This window comes from Leguminivora glycinivorella, chromosome 19, assembly GCF_023078275.1.
Source record: "Leguminivora glycinivorella isolate SPB_JAAS2020 chromosome 19, LegGlyc_1.1, whole genome shotgun sequence".
Taxonomy (NCBI): domain Eukaryota; kingdom Metazoa; phylum Arthropoda; class Insecta; order Lepidoptera; family Tortricidae; genus Leguminivora; species Leguminivora glycinivorella.
In genome coordinates, this window is record NC_062989.1 from 10,256,770 (window position 1) to 10,279,733 (window position 22,964).

Sequence of the window (22,964 nt, forward strand, 5' to 3'; positions counted from 1 at the left end):
AAGTTTCGAAGGAAGAAACAGTCGAGAGCGGCACCTCGATTTTAAAGATTTTTCGCAATATCTTTTGACTGAGTTGTTCTGAATGGACATTTTTTTTTCGATAAATCTACTTAATAACACTAGTATATTTAACTAAAATTCCCAATTTTAGTTTCTAGTTCTTTTCCATTATAGCATTTTCGCTCCTGTAGCGTCTTGATATCCAAAGCGCCTACAGAAAAGTACGTTGGACTATCGCCGATCATGGGCAACTGCGCAGTTACAATTTTATTTAAACCCTCCACACAATCAAGATCACGTGTGATAGAGTAACATGGCAGATGTTATCTCATCTTCTGCAGGGTCCCTTACGGGTTCACTTCGACTCGGCTGATGTTACCTATACCTATGCGAAAGGGGTCTCTACAGAAGCCATTTCATTCACAAAGACTAGTGTTCTGATTCATGATGTCATTCAGCTTATGGCAAACGCTATGGGGACCGCACCATGGTATATAGCCGAATGCACAAACGCTTACGATAATACCGTTATCGTAGCTAGTTACCTCTATCGCTCTTCCATATTGGCACGACAGAGCCGGATTGCGTTTCGCTCGCCATCTAGCGTCACAGATTAACATTTCGGCTAGTATAGGCCGGCAAGGCGTCTACACTCTGTACAATTAATAAATCATGTAACATTAAGGACTGCACTCAGGAGGAAGCAAAAATATTGATCTGGAATCTTTTGTATTCACAGAAATTTGCTGAGACAAGATCTCGTAGAAATTCTCTAATTTTAAGTACTTTTATTTCTCTCATAATTATGAACGTGAATTGTAACTAGCTCAGAATTAAATTGTAATTGGTTCCGCGTGACAATAAGTCCAGCCTAGAGCGGTGACCCATGGTAAATTGGAAATGTAAACTTGAAATAAATGTTCTTCATTGTTAAGGATTACTTACAATTCACAAATCTGCGCTACGCTGTAAATTACATGATCTAAAGGAGTTTTTTTTAAGCTACAGTTTGTAGCTAGTCTATCGCTTGTTTAGGTATTTTTAAATAAGAAGTAGCATTTGTAAATTTTTCATTTTAATTTATTGTTAATCTTCACACCTTATTCAGTAGAAGTAAAATACATCAGGTAAATAATAAACGTCCACATGCACATTGGACACTAGATCACGCTGCAACATACCTGTTCTTAATTTATGGCATAATAACCTAACCACAAAATTAAAATTTTGAAAAAACCCCCGACCGCGACCTAGTGGACCGATTTTCATGAAACATGGCTAAGAACACTCCCGACTAACTCAGCTTTCAGACAAAAAAAACTAAATCTAAATCGGTTCACCCGTTCGGGAGCTACGATGCCACAGACAGACACACACACAGACAGACAAACAGACAGACAGACAGACGGACAGACAGACAGACAGACAGACAGACACGTCAAACTTATAACACCCCTTCGTTTTTGCGTCGGGGGTTAACAAAAATAGAATATTAGGAAAGACATGCAATATGTCGCGGAGAGATCGGCTGCCCTATGCAGAAATCAAGTATCTGCTTTTTGCCAAATTTTACAGTAGAGCGAAAAAACGATTTTGTTTTATTTTTCCTGATTATATGCTTATTAATTAATTGATAGCCTTTTAAACAGACGAACTTTATTATACTAGATATCATTAATAGTGTACTATAATTTTTTCTTCAAAATGATTAGCACAATCATTTTAAAATACAAAAACAGCTTTCTGCGTAGAATGCGATGAGAAAATTTTAAAGCTTTTCTACAAGAAAGCAAGTATCTTGAACTGTTTTCATTTAGCTTTGGTAGGCTTCTTATTTTTAACTGTATCTAAAACAAAAACTACAGAACGGATTTTCATGCGGTTTTCACCAATAAATAAAATGATTCTGCGGAAAGATTTTGGTATATAATTTGTTGAGATCTTGTTTGAATTGGTTGAAATATCTCAATTTTCGCTAATCAAGTCGGACAAAATTCTGCTGGCTGAGAGCTTTAATCGAAAACGCTGCCCAAACTGTTTGAGCTGTATCAAAACAATGTATCGCGAAATTGTGTATCTTTCATAGACATACAAAAAAGTCAGTAATAGCATAATGTCTATCTTTTAAGGATAAATAACTATAACCATTTTTATGACAGCCCCGTGCGCAGCCGGGGCGGGCCGCTAGTAGATAGGTATATGTATACAATGTATACATTTTAGATAGATGCCTTTAATGTAGTGTATGTCATGCTTGTGTAAATTAGGTTTTAATATAAATGCAATATTGGAGTAATGCAAGTTGTCTTAAGATTATAGGTTTAAGAGGTTTATCTGTCACGAAGAGTTCAAAAATACTCCTGAAACTTAATCAAGTACTTACGTTGTGGGAGACTATTTAAATAATAAAAAAACCTCGAAAGCGATTTCCCGTGGAACGCACAATATTAATTAAGTACAGTAGGTAGGTGCCTAAATACTCGAAGACAAAAAAAATAATGAAAGTCTTCCTTAATTATAATAATAGGGAACTTGATTGTAGTTAAAATAAAATATTTTATACCATGCACGAAATAAAGCATCAGAATTATGAGATAAACATGGACATCAGCTATTTTTAAATCCAATTTCTATTTAATAAGCCAGGGTAGAAATATATGTATAAAGTTACTGAGTTGACCGTGACGTCACTCAATTCAATGTCATATAAATTCCATATTAGCAAGTCTTTCAAATTCGTTTTGACAGTTCTTAAAAAGAAGCTGATTTGACTACGAGGCTAGTAGCCTATTTATCAACTAACCAACATGCAATAATTATGTAAACGTGTGTTCGTTATATGTATTTTCGTATTTTGTATAAAAGAAGTTACATATTAAATAAGACAAGTTCCTTGTGCTTTTACTGTTTACATCTGGTTGTTTTTTAATACTAAGACAATTTCTACCCGAAACCCAAATTAATACATGTATTAGTAATTACAAGCTTTTGACATCATAACAAAATGATAGACGCCGAAGTCAAGTAACTTCGCAATGAATATCAATAGTTCTACGCTGAAGTCAAGTAACTTATCAATAAATATCAATATTTCTACGCTGAAGTCAAGTAACTTCGCAATCAATATCAATATTTCAACTGAAGTCAAGTAACTTAGCCATCTAATATGAATTGCAAGTATCTTTCGCAAGATACTCGATTTCAAGATAGAAATAGGGTAGATACTTGACTTTAGCGTAGAATACCCCGTTAAAAAAAGATACTTGAATTTTTTAAAGTTCTGTATTTTGAAAAATATACATTATAAAAATTTCAAAAAAATACTAAAAGATGTATTTTGAAAAACTGAATCGAAAGATGTAAAAAAACATTTTTTGGAAAATTTTGAGATACTTGATTTCTGCGTAGGGCAGCCGAGATACTCTTGCGCTCATCTCATCATGTCCTAGCGCTGCTGGTAGATTGAATACAAATGTAAGTGTAGTGATTAATGGTTACGTCATTGTATTATCTCGGAAAAAACGGTATTTTGTCATGCTACTTCAATCAACCTCAATCAGTACTTTGTGTACCGAGATTGACTGAAACAGAATAAAAAAAACTCCTTGCGTTATCCCGGCATTTGCCACGGCTCATTGGAGCCTGGGGTCCGCTTTGACAATTAATCCCAAGATTTGGCGTAGGCACTAGCTTTTACGAAAGCGACTGCCATTTGACCTTCCAACCCGAAGTGTAAACTAGGCCTTATTGGAATTAGTCCGGTTTCCTCACGATATTTTCCTTCACCGAAAAGCGACTGGCAAATATCAAATGACATTTCGCACATAAATTCCGAAAAACTCATTGGTGCGAGCCGGGGTTCGAACCCGCGACCTCAGCTCCGTAACGAAAGTCGCACGTACTTACCGCTAGGCTACCAGCGCTTATTAAGAATGAAATACTAATAGAAAAACTTATTTAATAATCAATAATCTGTACCTGTACTGTACTGTACTGTACTATTTTTGTTTAAAAGTAATACCTACCTACTGCCAAGCTACTGCTATTTATTTTGTAACTCAAAATTTTTTATATTACAAATAAATTATGCAAAAGTATAAAAATGCAACATAATGTACCTGATTTCATCTTACATACTATGCATAATTACTATACAATACACCACAGTATCTATCTACTACATGGGCTTATGGACTAAGCAATTAAAAAGTGGCCACAGTACTGTCCCGTTTCAATACAGTGTTCTCACTTTTAAACTATTATTTTTTTAATTTTTTATCGGACTGTAGGCTGTTGAGCCTGCCTGTTTACAGCCGGTATAGACGGCAACGAAACCCAACTGTAACTTATACACGGTGTAACAAATAATTTTAACAGCGTATTCCTCTTAATAATAGAAGAGTAAAATGTCATATATTTAAACTTTTCTGGATTTCGCCTACTTTCAGAGTTATAAGCATTAAAAAATGACAATTACTTATTATTTCTCAAAAGAAAACGCTATTTTGATGGCGATGATGCCGTTATCGGACATAATATACTATCCTCGTTGATAGACGTTAAAAAGTAACTAGTAAGTACTAGTAACTCATAGAAAATAAGTATTTTTTTAGAAAAAAAAGCTAAATTTTTTCTAGTTTTACGAATAATATTTACTTTTTGTGTAAAGAAAATACAAAAAAATTTTTTGCTAAATTTGCTTGACGTATACTTAACATTTTATTTTTATTTTGCCCTCAGAAATGTTTACTCGTAGTTCAAATATTTCTGTTTTTTTTTTTTCATGTTACACCGTGTATGGGAACTGCACATCAAATGCAAAGTTGGCGGATAAGCAGCGCTATCCTCAAGTGACCATTGTTAGACTTTATGCCGTTGCAATCCGGATCACAAAATAGACAATCTCCATCAGATATATCTGAGCGGCCGGGGCGCGCAAAGATATGTATACACGCCTTATCACCTTGATAATGTCGTTTGTTCCTTTCCATCACATTAATACGTCGGAAAGGGACAAACGATTTTATCAGCTTGATAACTTAGTGAATGTTTATGTTGGTGTGTCGTTTATAATAAAAATAAAAAATAAAATAAAATGAGAGGGTGAGAAAGTTACTCTAAACTTAAGCAAGGTTCCTATCCATATTCCTCTGCCTCCTCGGAGATACCCTGAGGTTGTACCCATCGGAGAAGGACACGGAGATGGCGACATCTAGCGGCAGGTCCTCGAGGCGGCCGTCGGCTTCGAGCCGCACGTGCCGTAGTGTGCACACTACCATCGTCTTCACCATTTGGATGGCGTATACTCGACCTGTTAACACATGATTTTTATGATCATTTTGGTTTTGTCTAAGTATGTACAATGTACATAATACCTCTCTTTTTATTAACCCCTGACGCAAACGTCGGGTGTTATAAGTTTGACGCGTCTGTCTGTCTGTTTGTCTCTGTAGGTGGCTGTCTGTGGCATCGTAGCTCCCGAACGGATGACCCGATTTACATTTTAGTTTCTTTTTGTTTGAAAGCTGAATTAATCGGGAGTGTTCTTAGCCATGTTTCATGGAAGTCGAGGGTTTTCCAAAATGTAAATTTTGTGGTCATATTATTTAGGAACTAAATATTTGTACAGTCACAGGTCGCTACAATGGTTGAAACAAAGTCTACCTAATTTCAGCAAGTTTTGGTAGAAGGGCGTCAAGTTCTGGAATTTCCGCGGCCTGACAGTACAGTTCGGGGTTTGCTAAAACCATCGCAACCATAGTGTGCCATGTAGTTTTAAGCATACGAGTAATTATATTTCATAATACTTAACCGGTCAGGCCTAGTGGCTCTGCCGATGGGCATAGGTCTTGTCTTAAATCCCTACAATTAACAGGAACACACGACTACTTACCCACCCTGTCAATTTGTGAAAGAATGTCCTATTTTATTTATTTATTACCTAAACAGTCCATTGGGCCCAGGCTGTAAGGCACGAAGGCGTTAGGGTCCCGCATCGCCACGTTTTCCGGCAGGAACCTTCCCGGGTCCACCTTGTCCGGGTCCGGCCAGTATTTCGGGTTTCGATGGAGCATGTGAATGGGAATCGCTAGGGAGGTCCCAACTGGTAATGTGATTTTCCCTGTCAAGAGAATACATAATTATTTAATTACCAGCGGTCTAATGTAAAAGCGGGTACAGGCAGTGGAAAATGCCTTGCTGAAATTTTGAAGCGTAGTAATTACAAGAGGCTTCGGTAAAGAGTTTCATTTTGTGCCAGTTGGCATTGGAACTCTATGCATGGGCAGTTTTTACAGAAATCATAGAGGAATAAGCAAGGGAAGAGTTGTAACTCCATACATACATACATACGATCATGCCTGTATCCCATAAAGGGGTAGGCAGAGCACATGAAACTACTTAAGCTTCAGTACCACTCTTACATCAGTGAATAATGGTAAATGCGAGTTATTTGTATAGACATAGTTATAGTGACATCTATCCACAATCACGCGTCAATCACGCGTCAAATAACTGAATTATCAGTAGGTACCACTACTCGATACTAGTTGTCAATATTGTCTCGTCTGCCAAAAATTTAATATTAGAACAGTTTACAACTTACATTACAAGCAGAATGATTTGAAAACAGAATACAGATAAAAATACTGTTGTAATATTAGCTAAAAATTGGTGAGCATTAGATTCTTCGTTCGTCGCGACATCTATTGACAAGTAGCAGTACTGATAATTTACGCTAGTTGACGCGTGATTGACGCATGATTGTCGCTAGATGTCACTGTAACTATGCCTATACAAATAACTCGCATTTATGGATGTATGGAGTTACAACTCTTCCCTCACTTCTTCCTCTATGACAGAAATCACGAAGCGTCTGGTTAACGCAACTGGTGTCCTAAGAGCTGGCAACTTCTTCGCACAACATACGAGCGTTGCGATACAGTGAAAAATGTAGCCAGCACAATATGTATAATGTGTGTAAAGTTGCTTAGATACAAACTGGGCTTGAACAAGCTATCTCCGGATCGAAACTGGCACGCTCTTTCCGCGGTCGAGAGCACTTTTATAAGGCTCATGAATCATGATACAAAAGATGTAAATACATAAATAGCAAATAATCACTCTAATAGGAAGGTCAGCGCTGGAAGCCGAGAGCAATATGCTGAGATCAGACCATTTCGTGGCACCTTTGTGTCATTTTGTTTGCATGTTTTCTTTTCCTGTGTGTGTTTTCGAATAAATTGTTTCAATTTCTAAAGAATACCAGAATTTATAGTGATTTCCTCTTCCACTGTCCTCTGGATCATGGCCGCTATGGACATACATCGCAGTACCTCCTTGTACACCATATCCAGGTACTGCAGTGACTTGATGTGCTCATCTGTTATGAACTCATCGTCTGGGCCTAGACGCTCTAGGATCTCGTTGTACACTCTATCCTGAAAAATAATGTTTAACCATGAAGAAAAAAGTCTGACTTATATATGCGTCTTATAAGATTTCGGATTTAAATCGGACTCGATCGAGTCTTCAAAGTTTTTGCGACGATGAGAGAAAACTATCCAATCTTTTATTATTTAATTATTTAATCTTCCTAGCTATTTATTATTTATTTGTTTAATGCTCCAAATAAGTTCGCTTTTAAGAAATCTGTACGTTCTTTCTTTGCTGGTAGAATGAAGGATTCCTAGTTGTTTTTATATAATATATGTATGTATGTATTTTTGGAAATATGTATATATTTAGGTTTATGTATATTTATTATGTAACTTCTTATGTAGGTAACTATGTAAAGTTTTAGTAATATCACCGCCCACAATATCTCTGCTTTGCCTAAAGGTTGACTGGTAGAGAATGCTGTCTGGCATTAAGTCCGCCTTTGTGTACAATAAAGATTAAATAAATAAAAAAAAAAAATAAATCTTTATTGACCAAAGAAACACAATGTACAATAGGCGAACTTAATGCCATATTTTCTTGTGTGAAATCTTCAAATACTAGATGGCGATAGACATTATTACTATTGAAAAATATATAAAAATATGTCACGTATAATTTCCAAGTTTTCCAAGCAACACACTAGGTGGGTGTTTAGTCTAAGGGCCGGTTGCATTCAACCGTTCACCGTTAAAGCGTTCGTTAAATTTTTATTGTATGGGAAGTTCCATAGACATATGCTGCGTGACGATGATGTGTCTATCAAATGTGGTTGATGCAATTGGACCTAAGTCATAAAGAAATAACTTTTTCTTCATTTTCTGCGCCATTTTGTACTGTGTGGATATCTACACTGTCTGACTGCCTTAAAATCAACAAGACGAGATCCCTTAATGAGATGAATTCACTTTTGTACTAAATACAAGTATTTATCACGTATGTATTCATTTTCTCGTACCTACATCTAATATTTAAAAAAAAATAGCATACGGCTTGCATTACTTTGCGGGGATTTAATCGTTTTAATTCGTTCCACGTAGGTGGCAATTAAATCATTAATCTGACGTCATTTACTTGTAATGTGAATGGAGCAAGGCGATTCGTTATGGCGATTCCTGTAGAAAAAAACTAGTTTTTTTTTCATAAGGTTCCGTAGGTGAAAAAAAACGGAATCGGAACGGAATGGATTATATATTAAGAATTACAAAAAACAAATAGGTAGAAAAGCGCTGGGACGCGCTGGTAAGCGACTTTCGTTCCGGAGGTCGCGGGTTCGAACCCCAGCTCGCACCAATGAGTTTTTCGGAATTTATATCCGAAATATTATTAATTGATGTATGCCAGTCGCTTTTCGGTGAAGGAAAACATCCAATAAGGTCTAGTTTACCCTTCGGTTTGGAAGGTCAGGTCAGATGGCAGTCGCTCTCGTAAAAACTAGTGCCCACGCCAAATATTGGGATTAGTTGTCAAAGCGGACCCAAGGCCCCCATGAGCCGTGGCAAATACCGGGATAACGAAGGAGGATGATGATGACAAAAAACAAATATTTAGTTACAAATCAAATGAAAAAAATGTCATATGAAAGTAGTGAAATACCTAATATCTTCTTACAAATATGCCACACATTAGATTCGGCTCAATCATGTTGTGTACTCCCCTTGGTGACAAATATCTTACTTCTACTTGCTTTTTATAGCCTATTTTGCGGGATAACGCCATTGAATATTCAGAATACTTAATTAGAACGACAGCTGCTTCTATCATCAGACAAAAATCTAATAAATATTTATCTCATATTTCCTGTTTTGAGGAGACGACACTTTTCACGTTGCTGATTTAACCGTGATCTTAACTGCTTGTTAAGGAATTTTCGAAACACGTATAAATGAGCAACGAGTTCACGGACACGGCACCATTCTAGAAAGTTCTATATTAAGCCAGTCGCTTTTCGGTGAAGGAAAACATCCAATAAGGTCTAGTTTACCCTTCGGTTTGGAAGGTCAGGTCAGATGGCAGTCGCTCTCGTAAAAACTAGTGCCCACGCCAAATATTGGGATTAGTTGTCAAAGCGGACCCAAGGCCCCCATGAGCCGTGGCAAATACCGGGATAACGAAGGAGGATGATGATGACAAAAAACAAATATTTAGTTACAAATCAAATGAAAAAAAAATGTCCTTTGAAAGTAGTCAAATTTTATTTTATTTTATTGGTATTCAGGATAACAACAGCCGTAAATATAACTAAGACATACTACTGCTTACGTATAAGAAGGCCAATAACAGTCATCCATTAAATTACATTTTGTAAGAATTAAATTAACTAAATGTTATATAAACAATCAAAATGTGCAATACACACAAATGCTCCAACGGCTAAAGTACATACAGGTTGTTGATTAAGTATTCTTATAATTTCGTAACTTAAGGCTTCAATAGCTATCCACCTACTTAATTCATTAGAATACTAGTATAAATACCCATAACTACTCATAAGTCAGACACCAACAAAACTTACGTCAAGAATTTACAATAGTACCCACCAGACCATGGCCGATAAACAGCATAGCATTCCCCTAGTACCCAGTAAAAGTTACGATGATTTTATTTTATTTTTTGATTTTATTATTCATTTAAGTTTCAGTTTCATTAAAATTTTCGTTTTCACTGAGCAAAATTGCATAAATATCTTTTTTATATCTATGTTTAGACCCTATAAAAGGATCCGAAGAGGAAAATTCGGTGTTATACAAGTGAGGGATCCTAGATAGAACGGAGTTAGAACCATAGTTAGTAGTGTGAAAGGGAACATGAAAGAGACTTGTGTGTCGGGTTCGCCGCCTTGGGACTCGAAATGAAAGGCTAGATAACAGTTCAGGACAGTCTAAACGATTTCTAATGATATCAAAAAGCAGGCTCATATCAGACATTTTGCGCCTATCCTCAAGAGAAATAAGGTCATATTCCCGGCAGTTACCTTTATACCCAACAGATGTCTTCTTAAATTTATAATTTAAATGAGCTATAAATCTTTTTTGGATTCTTTCGATGCGTTCTTTATGAACAGCATAGCAAACTGACCAAATTGGTGATGCATATTCAAGGATGGATCTCACATATGCGTAATATACAACTTTTAGACATGACAGGCTGTGAAAAGGTTTACAGGTTCTCATAACAAATCCCAAGCTTCGATATGACCTGTTTACAATGGAGTCCACATGATCTCTCATAGTCATTTTGGAATCTAGGATTACTCCCAGGTCACGTACTACATCTACTCTGTTCACCGTTACGCCATTAAAGTGGTATGGATAAATGATTGGCTTAAGGCTGCGAGTAAAACTTATGCTCTGACACTTGGTATAATAGGGTAAACCAAGGTGTAACTGGCCACCTTTAGTAACTGGCACCCATAGGTTTCATTTTCTCGAAATAAGGTTTCAATGCATTATACGCCATCTACCGATATTAAAAGACATTACTACATCAATAAGCTTTCGTTTTAGTACACATTTAATATCCTATTGACACTAGCGTTAAAATTTTTGTATCTTTGTTTACAGTCGGCGCACTTATTTTGAAAAGTACCATCATAGCTTAAGGATTTCTTAACGGACTTGATTTTTTTTTAATTGTGTTTTTGTACAAAAGTCGGTAGTGTACTTATTTCTATTGTGTTATTTCAGATGTCTGAAAGGTAAGTAACATGCCTATAATTAGTTTTTTGCCTAAAATGAATTACAATTTGAATTTTGGGGGGTGGTTAGTTACTAAATGTTTGTTTTGTAATAAGATCAGAAATTGGCCACCTATGCCAGTAACTAGTAATTTTTGTAATATTCTCCTTTTTTCAAAAATCGACCATATTCATATTCAATATAAAGAGCAGTTTTCAATACAAAAATACTGGTATCATTCAGTGATAAAATGCAGTAACTAGCATAGGTGGCCAGTTGTGTGGCCAGTTACTGAACGGGTACTATTTGTTTTACAGGTTTCGAGGTTATATTATGTCGATAATCATATACGCTATGCCAAAAAGAAGAAAATATGATAAAGCAATAGAATGATGGTTCTTGTCTGGCAGCTGCTAAACGATTTGGGGTACCAAGAAGTAGTATCCAGTTTAGGCTTCGCAATCCTACATTAAAATTTAATTTAAGACATATGTAATTTTATTATACGACGCGACACGCAGACGTGGGTTTTCCCTAAAAAAGGGAGACGTACAAACTTGTATCGAAGATTTTTTGAAAGTGAATCCCAGATCAAACCCATTTCGTTATGGTAAACCGGGAGAAGTATGGTTTAAGGGCTTTTATATAACGTCATCCCATTTTATCAACCCGAACTTCCGAAGGAGTGATGAATAATAGCGCCGGTGTTTTAGAGAAATGGTTCAATGAAATTAGGCAACATTTTAAACAAGAAAAACTAATAGGTACAAGTGATTCAGGATACTCGAAGAGTGTTGAAACAGGTTTTAACCTTTGCCCAAAAACAGAGAAAACACGACCAAAAAGAAGACACGCCAGATGAAGTTTGCGACGGTGGAGCATTAGAATGCTATGATCATTCAAAAACGGAGTGACATAGGCTCTTTGTGGGATATTGAAGCAGAAACGGACGGACGGACGTTAATGACAATGATCGGTTTATATCGCTTATTAAAGAAGCCAAAGAACATGGGTTTTAGCTAGGCCTTGACAAAGTAACGATGCTAAAGTAAATGTAGTATAAGTGGTCCAAGTGAGCCATTATTACTATTGCTAAATACGTTTTTCTTTATATTTATATCATCATAACCCAAGAGTGACTTATATAATGTTCAGTTCATACGCATGTTGTGATTATAGATGAATAATTTAATAATTACAAGCGAATTGTCCAATCATAGTGTATATGGCCAATAAATGGTATACTAACGGCCAGTTACTAAATTTTGTGACCAGTTACTGGAGAAAAAGGTCAATTTTTTATTAAACTTAAATTTATGTATGAAAACCTTGTTTAATTTTAAAATAACTTACAGAGAAAACAAGACCATGATCCTATTTGTACGTAAGTGTCACAAAGAAAATGACTTTTCGTCAAAATTCGGTAAAAAATAAACTCAAAGTTACCAAATTGCTTAAGTGGCCAGTTACTGGTCAGTTTACCCTACCTAATATCTTCTTACAAATATGCCACACATTAGATTCGGCTCAAATATCTTACTTCTACTTGCTTTTTATAGCCTATTCTGCGGGATAACGCCATTGAATATTCAGGCCCCGTAGCCGAATGGCATTTCTCCGACGCCAAACGAAAGCGATACGCCGCTGGCTCTGTCGCGCCAATACGCAAGCGCGATAGAGATAGATATCTACTAGCGCTTCGTTTCGTGAGCGTTTCGTGAGCGATTGTGCCATTCGGCTAGCCACCCAGGATACCTACTTAATTAGAACGACAGCTGCTTCTATCATCACTATCATCAGACAAAAACCTAATAAATATTTATCTCATATTTCCTATTTTGAGGAGACGACACTTTTTACGTTGCTGATTTAACCGTGATCTTAACTGCTTGTTAAGGAATTTTCGAAACACGTATAAATGAGCAACGAGTTCACGGACACGGCACCATTCTAGAAAGTTCTATATTAAGCCAGAAACTTTATCTTCGTGAAATATTTTTTTTGTGTAAATACAAGAATATTATGTATGTGTACAAGCTCTTTATTGTAAATAAATATAAAACAAATATATAACACAGTGTGGAGTGGATGTAGATGTGGTGACAAAGATTGAGATGGGTATGTTAAGGTGGTTCGGGCATGTAGAGGATGAGGGCATGAGGATGGATGAGAGGAGAGTAACGAAGAAAGTATATGAAAAAAGAGTGGAAGGGTCAGTTGGAAGTGGAAGACCTAGGCGAACTTTTCTTGTTCAAATCGGGGAAATATTGCAAAAAGGCCAGGTCAGAAGTACTCGAAACCGACGAGCGTGTATGAGAAACGTTATGAAAGTGTGTGAAGCGAAAGTGATTTGTCAGGATCGTAGTAAATGGAAATCCGTGATCTCTGCCTACCCCTCTGGGAAACAGGCGTGATTGTATGTATGTATGTATGTATGTATATATAACACAGGATAAAAAGGCGAACTTATTTATCCGTTTAGGGGACTTCTTTCAACTAACTTTTGAATAGCTTGAAGAATGCCGGAATATTTATTTCGAAATTCATCCCCTAAATAGATTAAAAAGAAAACTAAAGTTAGTTGAAATGAAGGAACTTGAAAGTTCCTAAAATGGTAGTTGAGACAAATAAAAAAATATTCAGTGTTTTCGGAAATTCATCCCTTAAGGGGGTTAAAAGGTATATAAAGATTTGTACGGGATCAAATATTTTTTATTATGTATTTGATTACCTGCCACTCTGGTAGATGTGCCAAGTACATAAGAACAGCAGACACTATTTTTGCCCCGGCTTCTTGACTCTGTAACAAAAAAAATAAGTAAATTATTATTTCATTCTCAATCACCGCCAAATTAATGTATCTGTGTAGTACAGATAGGTACTTAAGTAGAAATCGTCACTACTTTAAAAAAAAACTTGTATCTTCGTCTGTCAATGAAAAGAAAATTGTAGTAAGTTTGTATGGAATGCATATAGACTTACTGCATTTTAACTTTGAGGAACAGTGTGAGATAGGAATTTTTTTTAAAGTAGTGACGAAGTACGTAAGTGTTTGTCTTATGTGAACTATTGATGGCCGAAATATAAATGTACCTAACTTCGAAATTGTGCCTACTCGGAAATATAAAAGTAAGGCACATTTTTAGGATTAATGGGAAATAAGTCGAGTGTTGTAGGTTAATTTTAATTGTACTTATTCCCATACGAAATTATGCGACAACGAGCTCTAGACGGTCTTCTTGCCTTAGCGTGGAGGGGCGGTCAACGCGCCGAGCCTTAAAAAAGTGATTTTTATCACATAAGTTTACGTTAATTCACCAAAGTATTGTAACAGATTTGTAAAATATAATATTTGTTAGCATATAGGACCATGCGGATTATTCCATACTACTTTAATTGTCAAGTTTTATCCATTCTTACTGTATATCAAAAAAAGTATGCCGGTCTTGCCCTCACTGACGTTATACTCGTAGGTACGTTTCGACTGAGTTCATTCGACATGCTAAGTAGATGCGTTTGCTTGATCTATGGTATATAAACCGTGTATTTTTTTAATTCCGTTAACTTCGGCATATAGTTATAATATAGGAAACACCATAGCATAGTTAGTTTTTTTAATTCGTTACTTTTTTTTGAGAAACACCATACACCTGCGATAGATTTTACATCAATTGCTGTTAAGAAACTGAATTTGTGTGTTCGATATGCGATGGACATGTCATAGTTTTGACACTTACTTAGTAAGTAAGTGCCAGCTGCACCAAACCACCTGGCACCGTTAAAGCGTTCCTTAAATTTTATTGTATGAGAAGTTCCATAGAAGTCTGCTTAGTGACGAGACGATGAAGTATCTGTCAAATGTGGTTGCGCTACTGGCCCTTAATTGTAAAACCAGTTTCTCATTCATTAATTAAACTAGCATCTATCGCAGGTGCATGGTTTTTTTTTTAGAAAAAAATTAATATGAATTTAAGAAAACTAACCATGCCATTGTGGCAATCTTTGGGGGAGGCCTATGTCCAGCAGTGGACGTCTTTCGGCTGATATGATGATGATGATGATGAACCATGCCATTATGTTTCGTATAATGGACCTAATTCTATGCCGAAGTTAACGGAATTCAATAAAAACACGGGTATAAAATATGTGATACTTACAGTGGTGAACAGAGCGAAAGTCTGGTTCCTTATCTCTTGATCGGTGAAGTCTCCGCTTAAAATGAGTCGGTCAACGATTCCTCGAACCTCTTCCTTTATACCCTCGATCCTCGCTAAAGCTTTTTTCTTTTATCCACTATGTCTTTGGTCAAAACGTGAAATTCCTTAATGAATGTATCTTCACTCTTCTGTGCTCCTATTATCCAATAAATAAGGGGGATCTGTAGCCACCATTTCGTCATTTTAGAGAAAAATAAACTGTACAGTCTGTAAAAAAAAACATTACGGTAATTAAAACCGGCCAAGAGCGTGTCGGGCCACGCTCAGTGTAGGGTTCCGTAGTTTCCCGTATTTTTTCAAAAACTGTTCAAACTATCAAGTTCAAATTGTTCAAAATAATTTTCCTAGAAAATCTTTGTAAAGTTCTACTTTTGTGATTTTCTTGATATATTTTAACCTATCGTTACAATTTTTTTTAATTTTTTTTATTTAGAACACATCAGTCATTTATACATATAAAAAAAACCGGCCAAGAGCGTGTCGGGCCACGCTCAGTGTAGGGTTCCGTAGTTTTTCGTATTTTTCTCAAAAACTACTGAACCTATCAAGTTCAAAACAATTTTCCTAGAAAGTCTTTATAAAGTTCTACTTTTGTGATTTTTTTCATATTTTTTAAACATATGGTTCAAAAGTTAGAGGGGGGGGACGCACTTTTTTTCCTTTAGGAGTGATTATTTCCGACAATATTAATATTATCAAAAAATGATCTTAGTAAACCCTTATTCATTTTTAAATACCTATCCAACAATATGTCACACGTTGGGGTTGGAATGAAAAAAAATATCAGCCCCCATTTTACATGTAGGGGGGGTACCCTAATGAAACATATTTTTCCACTTTTTATTTTTGCACTTTGTTGGCGTGATTAATATACATATTGGTACCAAATTTCAGCTTTCTAGTGCTTACGGTTACTGAGATTATCCGCGGACGGACGGACGGACGGACGGACGGACGGACGGACGGACGGACGGACGGACGGACGTACAGACAGACATGGCGAAACTATAAGGGTTCCTAGTTGACTATGGAACCCTAAAAAGGGTGCATATAAATATACGCATGCAAACTTACTCTAAAAAAGACCTGGAGGTTCATAAAATTTAGAACAGTAAAAATACAAAAAGCAAAATATCAAAAAGTAATCTTAGTAAACCCCTATTCATTTTTACCTTTAACCTATCTAACAATATGTCACACGTTAGGGTTGAAATGAAAAAAAAAACTTCCCCTCACTAGCTCGGAAACACGTGTTTTGTCCTTTAATACCAGCGGGTAAAAACGAATTTTATCCACTAGTGGGTAAAGTAATTTGACCTTGAATAAAGTCAAATTAAATGCTTTAAAATTGATAAAAGTAGGTGAATCTAGTAATAAAGATGATTTACCACCTGTGGAACTACTGGAAGCAGTGATAAACGCATTTTTTGCGTTGTAGTTTCCTCGCTATAGTGAGGGGAAAAGTTTTGTGTTACACTCGGGTGCAAATGTATTTTACTTCTCGTGTGTTAAAAAACTCGCAAGTTCAGGATTCTATTCTCGAACCACTCTCTTCGCTCGTGGTTCAACTATAGAATCCTTTCACTTGCTCGTTTTTCAATTCCACACTCGGCGTTAAAATACAACTTTGCCCCCTTGTATAACAAATAACTATTTTTCCACTTTTTATTTTTGCACTTTGTCAGCCTGATTGATATACATATTGACACCAAATTCCAGCTTTCTAGTGCAAAACGACACTACGATTACCCGCGGACGGACGGACGGACAGACAGATATAGCGAAATTATAAGGGTTCCTAGTTGACTACGGAACCCCAAAAATCTATGTCACTACGGTGACGGGTTAAAAATTTCATCACCCCCATTCCTCCCGCGGTTGTCGTAAAAGTCGACTGTAGGATAAGGATCCAATTGTGATGTAGGCAACAGCAACAGGCTAATAAATTCTCACTGATTTGTGTTCTTTCAAGACCTCATTTGGTATGCCTAGTTTAAAATGACAGTCTGTTCATATGCCCATCCATGCTCATTGGGTATACAACCGTGAGTTTGCGTAAAAATTACCTGCGAGTGTTTGAAACCACATAATCAAGATTCGCCAAATTCAATGACTCTTTTTTTGTGAGGCCCATTAGTGTTTCTGTAATAAAAGAAGCACCACATAATGAATAAAATACACAATTAGAAACAAGATAATTTATCCAAATATATAAAAGACGAAAGTGACTGACTGACTGACATATCAACGCACAGATAGACAGTCATCAAGGGTGAACTGAATAAATATCAGAAATTATGAAGACTTACGGCAAACACACTGCGTAGTGGCGTTAACAACATCATGGAAAACATCGAAGGTGTTCGCATCACGCGCGCATAAACGCCGCGCTAGTGCCGCCGCCTCTGCGTTGAAAACCCGCGCGAAGGCGGCCACTGCTTTCTTGTTGTATGATGGCGTGACTGTCTTTCGACTGTGACGCCAATGTTCACCTGGAGTACCAGTTTATGTTAATTATTATAATATCTGGGCGACCGAGCTTCGTTCGGTTCTATTTTAATATATCACGTCTTTAGATAAAAAAAAACTCTTATAAATACAAAAACAAAAAAAGACAAAAAACAAAAACTTAATTTCTGGCCGGGATTCGAAACCCTGACACCTACGATCTATCTGCGTACATTAGACCGACCTCGTACGACTGAGCTAAGCGGAATCGATGCGCGCGCGGTGAAATTAACGACCATATTTTTATGTTTACTATAACGCGAAAGAAAAACGAATGAAAACTCGAAATTTCGCGTTTTCCGAGATCGTCGGTATATATAAATAAATAAATAAATAAATATACAAGAATTGCTCTTTTAAAGTATAAGATATAAACACTTATCTGTAGAACGCGCGATAGTCAAGAGAGTCTCTGGACTTCGATAGCCGCGGGCCAACTTTACTGTCGGCAAGTATAATTTGGCAAAGTCTTCGTTCTCGTAGCTAAGAACGCTAAGCTGCAAAAGTGCATGGAGAAATTATGAATGAATTCATTTATAAATTTGCCATGCACTTTTGCTGCTGATACCATAAGCTAAGATACTTTGGTCACAGTATAATAAGGAGTACTATCGTATCCTTGATTCTGAGCAAAGCGAATGCGCTGTAACTTCAGGCATTTGCACATTTACTACTAGGATACAAGCATGGTACACGTTCATCTACACGAGCTTAGACTGTGCTTAGGAACGCGCCTCTTTCATATATTTGATCGCCGTTTTCCTAGGTGTGCTTTGGTATGCCTGAGAACGTCTAAGGTTTGCCAGCCATTCCCAAGTACACTTCGGCGCTGGGCCTTAATTAAAAGATAAAACATGCTATTTTAACGTAAAGCTTGAGAGTATTTTACTTACCTCCAGTCAATATTCCAGTGCCTATCATAGGTTTCATGAAGTTATACACAGGACCTTTTTTGGTTACTTTGTTACTTGTCAGAATTAACTGAAAAAATAAGCGTAATATAAGAATGATGTTCATGAACTACATTACACCGAATTGATATGAGTCTACAATATAAAATAAATACATTTTTTTTTAAACTTCACCAATTGATATAGTAGCCAAGGATTCAAATCGGTTGACCGTACGATACCGAATCTGCCGGCCTAGCAAAAGTAACAATCGTTGACGCTAACGAAACGCAGTCTGCTGTCGCGTTACCTCAGAAGAGCAATAAGGACAGCAATATATGTAGTATGACATGCTTATGATGGGACATAAGCGACTGTAACGTTGGCTAGGTATAGTCAACCAATTGGAACCCTAGGCCACTCTACAACCATGTCAAAATGACAAGCAGTAAGAGATCTCAGATCTCTTACAATCTGATTAATAACGTCACTGTGACATACTTATAATTCTACAGAGGCCTAGGGTTCCAATTGCAGCCAGAGATGTTAAAAAATAGGTAGTGCAACGTATTTAAATACAAACTACAAATACTTTGGTTTTTTACCTATTTCAAATAAAAATACAAAATAGTTTTACTAAGAGGTATTTGAAATACAAAATGCTAAATAGGTATTTTCAAAATACCTTTATTCAAATAAAATACTTTTTTGACATAAGGTAAAACTTTTATTTTAAAGATGTGTTTAAAACACAGAATCACCAGAGAGCCCAGAAACCTGGCTCTATAAAATTAACACGTTAAAAAGTGAAGCCAAAAATTGACTGTCTCCATGTCATGTTTTACATTAATATTATAAAAATCGAATGAGTGTTATATTGCAATATGTATGAAATATGAAAAAAAAAATCCTAAAATAATAGTAATATCAAGTAATATTAATTAAGCATACATTACAGAATATTGTCTTCGGTTACCGCGATAGTTACTCATGAAATAAAACTATGGAAACGGATTAAATCGCGTATAATGAAATCAATCATGCTATAAAGTTTGACAAGCCTCTGGTTCTCGCCAAGGAGAAGCGATATATACCCAGAATGTTGCGAGAGGCCATTGAGATCAAGAAATATCCAAACTTTAATAGAGAGGATGGCTTTACTTTACCACCGGCTTGGGATCCATTAGTACATCTGATAATGGAACAAGCACGACGAAGGCTGTGAGGCTTTTGTGTTGTATGGTGTTGGACATTTGCAGTTTGTTTCTTTGTCAGTTTTGTGTAGATTAATTGGTTAATTATTTTTTAACAGAGTAATGGTAAAAATTTTTTGAATATTGTATAACTGGCTTTATTAATAGTGTGTGAACCTGCCTTAGAAATCTATATTATTTGTGGTCATGGTTCGTTAATATTTCTTGTAAGTGGGTAGCTTTTGCACATTTTAATTTTTCCTCAGTCACCCGTTGACCACGAACGCTGTAAAGAGTTCGAAACGTCGGGATGTATTTTAAATTCATTATACGCGATTTAATCCGTTTCCATAGTTTTATTTCATACATTACAGCTGTACTAAATAGAAATGCCTACACTCATTAGGTATACGAATCGATATGGATTTTTCCCGATTTTTCGATGTTCACGGTCAGGGTGATCTTGCAACAAATGGCTTACTATTTATTGAACCTTATTTATTATATGAAACACTATGTTGGCAGCACTGAAAATAAGTGCGTTTTTATAAAACATTAAATTAAGCGCTTCCGAACTTAGGCAGACAAAGAAAAAAAATAGAATACGCGCTCGGTACCATCTACCTTACGTCAAAAAGTGACAAAAAGCATTTTGTATTTTGAAGTGGTAGAAAATGCAAAATACTTGTACTAAAAAGTATTTCAAATACCAAATACAAAATAGGTATTTTGTATTTTTTATTTCTATTTGAAATGTTTTTATTTCAAATAGTTAACATGTCTGGTTGACTGTACAGTTGACCGAGGGTCAAGAGTTGTTGACCTGTCTTTCAGCGACCAATCGACCTCATTTTACCTTTATATCTTCCGGATTTGAGACAACTATATTCAACTCAGGCCCCAGCCAGAATCTTACGTACTCGCCGTATTTGGATAACATGTCTGCCAGCAACTTTAATTGTTCTGCAATTATGAAAAAATATGCATAATTACATTTAATATAGGTAAGGATGGTAGGTATCATTTCGTGAAGAGTAAGGTGATACCGTCGATATACGAATACTATGAAGCTTGAGCCGTATGGAGTTAAACAAATTAACATTATTAAATGACAATACATCAATATAAGTTCTAAAACCATGCAAGGTAATGCACGTATGCCCCTTATCCCGGTCCTTGAGCTAAGTTTAAAGCAGTTCGCCGAGAATATCCACTAAGTACCTACTATAAAGTGGGTTAGTGTTATTGAAAAATCATTTGGACGAACTGCGTATTGGACGAACAGCTAACAAATCATAAATCCTACCATTCGGCTATGCCATTCAGAGCAGGGCTTTGCCGAGCATCAGCATCGCCTCTACTTCGGATGTACAGTCAACCAATAGGAGCTCTAGGCCACTGTAGAACTATGTCATAATGACGTTATAAATTAGATAGTAAGAAATCTCTTACTGCTTGTCATTTTGACATGGTAGTAGAGTGGCCTAGGGTTCCAATTGGTTGACTGTACGTGTAAGTATTACCTCTAGTCACTAAAGTCAAAATATCCGAGTTTTTGCAATAAACGCCAGGCGCAAAACAGGGGTATGCGACCCTTGTATGCCATCATTAAAAAGTAGGTTAGTAAGAACCTTACCATTAGGTTTAGCCATGAAGATCAAAGCGTTGCCTAGTAACGGCAGCGCCGGAGGGCCGGGCACTCGCGCCGCCAGCGCCAGCAACCGCCGGTTGCGCACGCGCCATATTACCCATAGCAGCAGCGTCGCTAACACCAAGACTGAACCGCCCCATGCCACGGCTCTCTAAAGTAATCGAGAATATCATTATGTTGGGTACAGTGTCATCAACATACTTCATTAGTTAATAGTACATTACGATACAAGTGCGTAAAAAAGGAAGTTCGAAACGAGTGGCGATAAATTAAAACACGACCGAAGGGAGTGTTCTAAATCGACACGAGTTACGAATTTCCTTTTCGCACGTGTATCGTACGACATTTTTCAGTACAGATGAGCCTCCGAAGTTTCTACCTGGCATATAATAAACCACTTCTCGCAGTAGTGCGTAAAAAAAACACCATCTGTACTGAAAATGTCATTAGTGTCATTATCATACCGTGGTTGTCATCACCGTCTCACTTTATTATTCAGGGAAAGTTATAATTTAAAATACAAATGTTTGTATTGAATCAGTACTAAAAATATACTCATAGCCGTCAATCTTTTGACATTTTTGTATGGTGAATTTTTTTGGGAATATAAACCACCCCCTAATAAATTTGTAAAATTAGGTAATCTAAATTCCTGCTACGAAATTCTAAAGTCAGGAGTCTATTTATAAAATGTTTATATATAGTTGTTTGTTGTCATCCCTTAAAAATAATAAAATGAAACCCCAATCGTGATATGCGGGCCGATTTTTGAGTCTCACGCGTTCGAATTCAGAAAATTATCACTGAAGATAATAGGCAAGTCACCGTTTTCAACCGGTATTTTAGTGACAAAATCCCGTATGCGAGATTCAAAAATCGCCCTCCTGGGGGCCGATTTTTGAGTCTCACGGCGTTCGAATTCAGAAAATTGTCACTGAAAATAATAGGCAATTCACCGTTTTCAACCGGTATTTTAGTGACAGTGAGACTCAAATCAAAAATCGGCCCCCTGCTTCGAAATATCGGGAGCGCAACAAAAATCTAAAATGTGATCACCGTCTGATCGTGAATAATATAAAATATATAAAATAAAATAACTCGTATTGCTTTAATTTCTAATAAAAAATTTAATAAAACACTTACATGCATTGAATTTAACATATCCGTCGTTCAATGTCGTAAAAGCGCGTCACTACAAACGAGCCCTCATCAAGTTATCATAGCACCAACTGAACAGACATGCGAGAATAAAGAAGGTAACAGTTGCCACTGACCGGTTACGAAAACGTACTAAGTACTGAGAGTACGTATCATTTCATATATAATAAAGTAGGGCTGTGAGCTATGCAAGTCACTTTTTACTACATATAAATAACCCTATTGAGCAGTGT

The 22,964-nt window shown here is 36.5% G+C and overlaps 1 protein-coding gene across 1 annotated transcript; it reads right to left on the reverse strand.

Moving 5' to 3' along the window:
- Positions 1–3,802: 3,802 nt before the first annotated feature.
- Positions 3,803–22,964, reverse strand: LOC125236390 (cytochrome P450 4g15-like). Its single transcript, XM_048143173.1, is given in 12 exon segments — positions 3,803–5,311; positions 5,942–6,121; positions 7,265–7,439; positions 13,846–13,914; positions 15,272–15,394; positions 15,397–15,538; positions 17,398–17,473; positions 17,641–17,823; positions 18,733–18,820; positions 20,779–20,885; positions 21,559–21,724; positions 22,717–22,964. Coding segments are annotated over 12 exon segments (1,515 nt in total). The 5' UTR covers positions 22,735–22,964; the 3' UTR covers positions 3,803–5,123.